At 39.8% G+C, this 10056-nt stretch overlaps 1 protein-coding gene across 1 annotated transcript; it reads right to left on the bottom strand.

Moving 5' to 3' along the window:
• Positions 1 to 1925: 1925 nt before the first annotated feature.
• On the bottom strand, positions 1926 to 9624 carry LOC107681435 (transaldolase-like). Its single transcript, XM_016477738.1, has 5 exons — positions 9432 to 9624; positions 3240 to 3363; positions 3054 to 3161; positions 2281 to 2412; positions 1926 to 2127 (listed from the first exon to the last, which is right to left on the bottom strand). Exons 1-5 carry the CDS (start codon positions 9526 to 9528, stop codon positions 1926 to 1928), a joined length of 663 nt encoding a protein of 220 aa, XP_016333224.1. The 5' UTR covers positions 9529 to 9624.
• Positions 9625 to 10056: the final 432 nt, after the last annotated feature.

Genomic DNA, 10056 nt, shown 5'->3' with positions numbered 1-10056 from the left:
TGCATCTAAAAATAGTGGAGGAAACAGAATAAGCTCCTGCAGGAATAGTACGTGATCCAAGCTGCCCAAGACATGAGAAATCTTTATTTTAAGCTTCAAGCTGATACATTAGTGTAATGGCTTGCCCTGTCAGGCGCTTTGACAGATACGTGTTTGCGTCCTCAGTGCAAAAAACGTTCAGTTAACGGTCCTATCCTGATCTGTAAGTCACAAGTTCACGTGAGCATTTCCATTTTTGCGTAAAGGCCCGCCCTGACAGTCTGCGTGAAGTTGAAATCTTTACTGAAAGAGCGGCGCAGCAGACGCTGTTATCTGTTGTTGACAGGGCATCACAGTATGGTAGATAACATTTCCGTCACACATTAAACAGACGGAGCACAGTAGAGAGGGAGAAAACATTCACGGTGCTGAAATATCTGTTGTTGAACATTAAATTTAGGTTTAAAAGTCAACATGCAGTGCGAGTAATTTATGAGAGTATGAACTGTGAAGGGACAGCAGCGTGTAATTGTCTGAATATACATGTCAGACGCTTTTACAGGATAAAGACAGTAAGAGACCGACTGTGATCAAAGTGCACGCGACGCGTGTTCCTGCAGAGCATTACTGTGATTTTATTGGTCTTTATTATCTTTATTTTAATTTTTGATCTAGAGATTTAAACTATATTCACTATATAGCCTACAGTGATTAACACATTTATTAAAACAAATTTATGTAAAGTTTTTAACCAATTTTGTAAGGTTTGTCCCACCGCTGCTCTTCACTAACAGTATTGGTAATTATTCAGAAAGCTAAAAAATGATTTTGCTAGTTTAGTCCTCCAATATGCGCAAGCTCTTTAGTAACAGTAGTAGGCTATTTCTAACGCTATAATATAATTATTGCTGTTATCTGTGAGAGGAAGGCAGAAAAAATAGTCAAGTGCTTAATAGTGTTTTTTTATTCAGATACCCAATGAGTCAAAGTACATAAACAATGCCAGCAAGCGTGCAAGCTGTTATCAAAGGCAAAGGAGGCCATGTTTGTTATTGTGTGAATAAATACGATTTAGTTGTTTCGGTTTGTTATTTGCCCAATAAATGACAATAACATTTTTAGATTTAAACAATTTTTTGACAGATTCCTAAAATATTTGTGTTCTCTATTATGACAGGTGGTCTAATAAATTGTTAAGTTGTATTTACAACGCCGTTTCAGAACAGTTTAACCCAAATATTCAGATGTGTGCAGCGCATTCTGCGGAGGATGAGGACTGTTTCCTGTGAGAGTAGCCTACAACGCCGTGTCTGTTTCTATAAAGTGGGGCAATTCCGATGAGCTTTGTAAAAATCGACGCGTTTCAGAAAGGCGGGGCATAGAGGAGAAACAATAATGTACAGTATGTGGAAAGTATGCCTCGTGCGCTCGAGACAGCGTTCAGAAGTTCCACACAAACTACATCCAGCTTCAATCACTTAGGGTTAACGCTTATAACTAGGGCTGGGAAAAATACGCATATACTAATATAGTATACAATAAAAGTAAATAATATAATAAATAAAGTATACTCCATATGGAGAAATGTTTTCGCACCCATCACTTTTCTGAGCCAGGGGTGTCCACACAGGGAGTTCAGCTGGACCCTAATTAACCCGGAATCAGCTAATCAAGGTCTTCAGACTGCAGGAGCTGAACTCTGCAGGACTGGACACCCCTGCTCCACGATTGTTATTTGTGCTGTTGCACTATTTTTCCTAAGGTAAACGTCAACTCTTTGCGGTCACTTTGTTGAACGTTTTTGCCTGTATGGAGGTTAGATTGACTGATTTGGGCTACTGCCTTGAACCTGAGCAGGCGAGCACTCAATGATACGCCCGGCGTGTGATATCGGTCCTACTCGAGACGCTTCACATCACAACACACATGAAGAGAGATACAAGACGCTAAAGGTTTCTCTCAGAGAACATGCCTGGATCCTCATGGGGCTCGTAGTTTTTGCTGTCTGTGTTTTCTTTGTACCAGTCCAGGATACGCCCCACGAAGGGCGAGATGAGGGTGACGCGAGCCTCAGCACACGCGATGGCCTGAGCGAACGAGAACAGCAGAGTCATGTTGCAGTGGATCCCGTCCTTCTCCTCCAACTCCCTGATGAAAAGATAAACACACAGGCGTCAGCAGAGCAGCTCTCGCTCGGTTTATTAATAACAGCTGCATATGAAGGAATCCGCTTCACATCGTGTTTGTGGTGAACAATATCTTATAATCTTAATGAAGACTGACTGTAGTGAACACACTCACTGTCCGGCCTGAATGCCCTCCCATGTGGAGGAGAGTTTGATGAGGATGCGCTCCTTACTGACTCCCGCCTCTTCATAGAGAGAGATGAGCCTCCGGGCACGAGAAACCATCGCTTCTTTATCAAAAGACAGCCTGAAAATTACACATCACATCTGTCATTAGGACACATCTCTCACACACACACACACACACACACACACGTCGGGTCTCGCGGGAGCAGGTCTCTAATCCACTGTGTCAGCAATGTAATGCGGCAGTAACGTATAGAGACCTCGGCTTGTAACTATACTCGAATTACTATTTTGAAAATTATAACGAGTTAAATTACCCCGTTACTAAAAAAGTAATCAAATTACAGTAAAGCGTTACTGCCCAACACTGCTCAAGAGTCACTTTAAAGCATCAGCTGCACTCGTGGGATCTGTTATGTAGTTTGCTAATTTAACAATGTCATAATTAATATTAATAACACCGCTTCCCCTACTGAAATATGTTGAATAATCATACTGCAAGGGTGAGTCGGGTTTTTTGATAAGAAACATGATATCGTGGCTCAGAGCTCCTCTGATTACTGGCATCACTAGTGCAGATCATCTAAACCAGGGCTGTCCAAACTCGGTCCTGGAGGCCTCAACACACCTGACTGGAAGTTTCTATGCCTAGTAAGAGCTTGATTAGCTGGTTCAGGTGCGTTTAATTAGGGTTGGAGCTAAACTCTGCAGGACACCGGCCCTCCAGGACCCAGTTTGGACAGCCCTGATGTAGACTCTTACCTCGCATCGACTTCAGTGGAGACCCGGCCAGGAACCTTCTTTAAGATTTCCAAACCAAAGTTCACAAACAGCTTGTCAATGGCATTGGTCACCTGCTCCTCCTCACTCCTGCAATTGCAAAAAGATGGACATTAAACCTGTAAGAAACTATCTAACAGAGCACATCTGTGTACTCCATACTCTCACCCGCCGTTAGCAATGCCGTATTTGATGGCCTGCTCCACGAGAGGCTGGTAGGTGGGCATTTTAGCTGCAGCCAGAATCAGAGAAGGATTGGTGGTGGCATCCTGAGGTTTGTACTCTTCAATAGCTGCGGAGGAGAGAAAACAAGGAAAATTACAGCGAGTGCCATCTCAGCAGTGTTCTAGAAGTCTTCTGTCACATAAACAACAGATGATACGTCGATCAGAGAAGACGATAACAGTGTTTGTTACTTGCGTCAGTTCTAAAGTCTGCGGATGGCTGTGGACAATGGAAGAACAGTATAGTAAGAAGGTAAACAACATCTCGAGTGTGATGGAAATGTTCCATGTAATGTCCTCAGAAGACATCTAAAGGGTATTTCAGAATGTAATGTTCAGAAAGGTGTAGAGTAAGGATGCTCAGGTCAAAGATCATGCATATCTATGATCAAATAATCTAGATTTACCCAAGAAGTGCTCAACACAGTAGAACTAACAGTCATGTGATTAAGATCATTACAAAGCAATCACCAGATCAGTGTAACCAATTACGATGAAGACTTGAGTGACATTGATTTCTACTCAACTACAAGGTGTGAATGTACATGTATCTTTCTGTTCAGAGAACAGTGAGTGGGCTCTCGGCTGCCAATTAGGGTTAGGAATCGGATACCTGTCAAATTAAAATTTCGATTCCGCCTATCGATTCCGATGCACTTTTTTTTTCTTCATCTGTGAGGACCGGAGCTAGCGATCTGCCAGGACCTTGCTCGCTAATCTAAGCGCTCCAAAGTTTGGCTACATCTGCGATCAGAAGCCAAAAAAGTTAAGTATAATATCTGTGATAGATAAACATGTTTCGAGAGAGGTGTCACCACCAACATGACAAAGCACTTTAATTTAATAGATCGTTAAAGTTCGCGAACACGATTCAAACACCAACGTGATTCTATTCCTAAATTACAATGATTCGTCTGTTTCATTCCTCCACCTTTGGCGTGTGCGATCAATGTTGTGATCACTTGGTTCATCTGTGCAGCGTACGATCACACCAGTGTGATTTGAGCATTTAAATCTGCGTTCACGCTGCGCTGACCTGAAGACAGCAGCTGTCTGTCATGAATGAAACAGCTTCAGTCTTTTCAGCCACACCGTATCATTATTTCTGTGTTACAATCATTCAAAATCACAGAAGTACTGGGATAAAAGTTTATAGTTCAGATATAAACGGAGTGTACGATGTGTATGGTAGCGATTCAAATAGAGTAAATCACCTTTTGAAAGTAATTTGACGCTTCAAATGAAGATTTGTCGATTACATTGTTACACCAGTAGGTGGCGAAAAGGAGCTGTTAAAATGTATTTGTCTTTGAATCACACAAGAGATTCGTTCAAGAACGCCGATTCATCCAGTAATGAAACAAGTACATCTTGAGCGAGTCAATTAATCATTCATTCATAAATCACATGTGATTTTGTTTAGTTGTCAAATGTTTTTTTCTTCAGAATCATGAGAACCACAACTTCCATTGGGGGAAAAAACAAACCTTAATTCATCCAGAATCATGCAGTTCTATTTTGCACACAAACAGCTCTTGCAAAAAAGAGACACAGGATAAATGTTTGATATCATTATTTAATCACATTGGAATTGAAAAGCAGAATTGGAATTGATCAAATCAAACGATACCAAACCCTACTGCGAATAAACTTTTATTCCTGCAAAGAGCAGCTTGGGAGACGTGTCTGGTCTTTGCTGCACAGCTGAGGAATAGAAGTACTAAAGACTGTGCGCTCCGAGGAACACAGCAGAGACAGAGACAGTAATACTCAGAGCTAGTATTAATGATCCAGAGCACACCTGAGAGTGTAGAGATGCTAAAGACCTGGTGCTTTTGTGGTTTGATAGCAGGACACCGTCACCATACTTCGGGAAGGGAAGAACTGGATTGTATTAAACTGGTACTGTAGTATTGTATTGTGTTATTGACCACTGGAGGTTGTCTGAATCGTTCGTGGTAGAGAAGTCAGATTAGTTTAGTATATAGTAAGATGTATTCATATTGAGACTTCCCATGACAACAGCCATTTCATTTCCCAAGCCTGCTCTTTCAGGAACGCTGATAATATAACACACTATGATCTTGGCTCCTGCAACACAACACTTCTGTTTCAAAACCGTACATAAATCATAATATACAGTTAGACATTATTTGAATAGTAGCTGATAATGACTCGCTTCCCGCTCTGCCAGCAAATCTGATTCTGGAGAGCTGTGTCAACTTAAATCTAGTCGTTTGGGTTTATGAGGCTTTGCCTGAAGATAATCTGAGCCAGTGAACAAGAAATGAGTAATAAGGGGGAAAAAATAAGGTGCCTGCAAACCTCGTCCTTTATTTGAGTCTTCAGATAAACATTTAATGGTGAAATGGTGCTGTTCTCATGACCTGACCATTAGCATGATGGGAAGAAATCACGTTTGTCAGTTTGTTAAAGCGCTCTGTGTGACGTACTGCAAATGAACGTGAGTTTGCAGTGTAAATCACTTACTTGTTATTCACTTACAATAACTATAAATCATTTTAATTAGTTAGACCTAATTAACATAGAAATAACTGAAAATATTGAGACAGGATTGAGTCTACACTTAGGCCTAACTTTAATCATGACTTTTCATTTCTTAAAGACTGTTGACAGAAAAGGCCACAGATCATCAAAGCAACCCAGATTTTACACTGAAAGAAAACCGTCAGCCTCCTTTGTACCAGCACTGATGAAAATTCAAGTGTATAAGTGTTAGGCCTGGGCGATAAAACGGTATCAATATTTATCGACGGTACACCTTCCTCGATATCGATATAAAAAAGGTTCAGTATAGCGCACGATATAGGCACGTACTATGAGTGACACAGACAGTACACACAAACACGAACACATGCTGAAATCAGTAGTGGTGCAACAACTCACGGTTCGGATCATATACGGATTTTGAGTCACGGATCGGTTCATTTTTCGGATCAGCAAAAAAATATTTAAATATAAAAAAAAAAGCTTACTTTAAGCACTTGTATACCACAGCAAAAACTACTAGCTTAACTGATAAAGTTAGTAATAAAACAAGAACAATTACACAGATTACAAGCATGAATACAACAAAACAGTTACCAATATCAGTATTCAGGTGCAGAAATGAAATTTTAAAATTAATTTTTAATGTAAAAAAACAAAAAACTCCGTGCTCACTGCACAAGTTAAATACAGATTAATCTTTGTTAGAGCTGTGGTGTTACTTGATTAGCAGACAGAAATGCACGGACCTACTGACACACATCCGGTTTCTTTCTCACCGGTTTACGTTCACTTAAGACATAACCGACTGTGTTTACTAGAATACTTGCCAAAACAGGTATTTTAACTAGGGATGCTCCGATCCGCCTTTTTCGCCTCCAATACCGATTCCGATACCTAAGGTTCAGTATTGGCCGATACCGATACGATACCAGTGAAGTTTTTTCCCCTCATTTAAATAAATGTAGAATTTATATATCTCTGTGTGTGGAACTGATAATCATTCTTTCACAATCTACTATACAGATTACTTCATTATAAAGAAAAATAAAATAAACAATAAATATGAAAAAATATAGGCCTATGTATATTTATAATCTATGACAAAAATGTATGATAAACTAGGTTAGTGGATAATTTGGCAGCAAAAGTTATTCTAGAAAAATCAGTGCACAATAATTTTAGAAATCCAAACAAAAAACATTTTGTGGGGAACAAATAAAAGTGTTGCACTAAATATAGTAAAATGTTACACATTGCTATTTATATTATAAAATCCATTCATTAAAAACATTCATATATATGTTTAAGTATATACTATAAAATTAAAATAAATTTCTTTTGAATATATAGCATATTTTTTAATAAGGCAACAACATATGATCGATACGATAGAACAAAACAAATACAGTGCAGCACGAACTGTGTTTATACAGTCTATGAGCACGAATCCGCTGTGCAGAATGAGGACGTCACAGCCTGACGCCGTGTTGCTTCCAGCGCATCGTTCTGCACACCGGATGCGCACGTTGTAAGCGCTTCGTGATGCGTAGTGTATTATATCTCTGCAACAGTTATTGAGCCTTTCTTTTAACAGTTTTAAATTTCAGTTACTGTGCACCTTAAAAACTATTTAAGTCTTTTCTACGCCCGTGTTTTGTTCTCACAGACACCTGGTAGCAAGTAACAAAACAACATTAAACTCCGGCAAGAAGACAAAGTCCTTTTTGCAGAATCATAGACATGTATTTATAAATCAAGTATAATGGGAACACAGAATGATCTTGGAGAGAGCTTTACCGAGCTGACTGCTGTAACCGAACGCGACCAGGGTTTAAAGGCTGAACGAATGATTGACAGCCACAGCGGAGAAAAGAGTTTGTGTAAACTTTAATGTAAGGACTTAAATTTTCATATGTAGCTCACATTAAGCTATCGTATGGCTTCAGAAGTAACACAGAATAATTCGCACAATCAATAAAAAAAATACAAAAAATCTTGGATTTGGATCGGCTCTCTCTGACCGATACCCGATCCGAGAAAAATGGCACTATCGGAGTCGATACCCGATATGAATAGATTTTAAATTCCACACACAGAGATATATAAATTCTACATTTATTTAAATGGGGGAAAAAACTTCACTGGTATCGGATCGGTATCGGTCAATACCGAACCCTAGATATCGGAATCGATATCGGAGGCGAAAAAGACGGATGGGAGCATCCCTAATATCGCCCAGCCCTAGTGTTTATTTCTCCCTTCCATTCACTATTAATCTCAGTATTTATAATTCACTGTGATTGAAAAACTGCAGACCAGATACATATTTACATGCTAAAACAAAGCAATTTGTTGTCTGCCACATGGATTCTTGTTGGCGGTTTTTATCATTCATCAGCTGAAAAAACAAACAAACACATGCATACAAGAGCGTTCAGCCGAACACTAGCGGTATATATTCAGTGTTCAGGAACTAGTCAAAGGATCGACAGCCTCATCATCATGACAATGCAGAAAGCCACAGAAGGGAGTTTCATCCAGCGCCGCTTCTTGTGTAAAAACAAACACTGAAATCACTGATCGGCAGGCAGAGTTTCACAAGACAGTCTTAGGCAATTCAATCTGATGCAAGTTACAGCCGTCTGATTCATATAACAAGAAATTCTGGATTCTGGATTTGATCCAAAGCTCGAGAGCAAGAGCAACTTACAAACTCTGACAAAGTCAAGTCTGCCTGTTGACATTTGTGAGAACTGCTTTAAATGCAAATAAAATCAGACTTGCACACTTTTGTACAAAATTAATGTGTAAACCAAGATTAGGCATTGCATCAATATTAGTGACTGAGTTGGTCATTTTGTGTAATTAGAAACTAATACATTTATTATAAGATGAACTATTCTCGTGTTTTAACCACTTTCAATGAGATCTGATTCCATCATTCATGTGTAACCGCATTCTCAGAGGAAACACAATCCGTGTAGCTTGCTATCAGAACTTCCTACTCCAAGTTATCAGCCAAATTCATAAATATTAATTAAGCCACGCACGTCCTGCAGCACCATGCACGCAAGTTGATTAATATTAATAAGCAAAGCATTCAGTAATTAGTCGGGTGACAAATCGCCCACTTACTAAGATTTGCCTCTCGACCAATCAGATAGACTGTCTCTGTAGAACGCTTAATATTCATAAGATGAGCCGCCTTCGTCCAATGACTCTTCACTTTCGGGTCTCGGCATGATTGCATACTGTATTATTTTTCTTTCCTCACCCAGATTTAGTTAAGATTAAACCAATTACCGAGATCACGTGTTTTACTCAGATCTAGTTAACTCAACACGACACGTTTCTAGGCTCTCATTCATATCACGCGTTAAACGTAGATAACTGTCCTTCACACCGTAAGTGTAGCACAATTGCGAAAACAGCGGTTCCTCACTGAGTGTGAACTTCAGCAATCATTAACCAAATAACGACCAAGCGTTCTTAGAGGAAAAGAGAAGAAAAGATGAGAGCTTTCTGTAAACAGTCTATGATCGCGGCTGTCAGTTAAAAACAGCTCTGAAGCTCTCCTTTAAAGGGACTTTGGTAACGTTAACGGAAATATCTATAAGAACTTTACCGTTAAAGTCGCCCGTGTCTGCAACGACCACCGTGTATTTCTTGATCTGCTCCAGCGCAGACTCCATCTTTCGCCGTTTGTCCGGTGACACAGACATGATCCCGAAAAACCGAGCTTTTATAGCCGCACGAGACACGACCGTCAGCAGCACCGAGAGAGAGCGGGAGAGCGCCTGCGTGGGGGCGGAGCCACGGCTCGTGACGTCATCGCGTAACAACCAATGACGGAGGGATGGAGCCACACACCTCACATCCAGCAGATCTCCACGCTGTTTATTAGAATGTTCTCAGAAAAGCTCGTCTGTACATTTATGCATATGTACTATAGTCTTGTTTTATATATTCATTTAATACTTGAGTATTGTTTGAGTTTTTCGCAAAAAACTATATTTCTGTTTTCCTTTATATTTCTGTTTCATTTCATAGCCAGCATTCATTGCTGCATGCTGTGTTTTCGGTTATTAGATTAATACAATGACTCGACTACAGAAGGGTTCACATTGGATTGAGGAACATAGACCCCTGAAGACTCTTCTATGTTCTGGCTGAAGATCATACTGAAAGCACAGCAGATCTGTTGATTTAGAGACTTCAAGCAATATTCAGGATTCAGAGTATATGATTTA

This window comes from Sinocyclocheilus anshuiensis, unplaced genomic scaffold, assembly GCF_001515605.1.
Source record: "Sinocyclocheilus anshuiensis isolate Anshui unplaced genomic scaffold, SAMN03320099.WGS_v1.1 scaffold2210, whole genome shotgun sequence".
NCBI classification, from domain to species: Eukaryota; Metazoa; Chordata; class Actinopteri; order Cypriniformes; family Cyprinidae; genus Sinocyclocheilus; species Sinocyclocheilus anshuiensis.
Note: the sequence above shows the minus strand (reverse complement) of the source record. Positions and strands in the feature narration are given on the sequence as shown.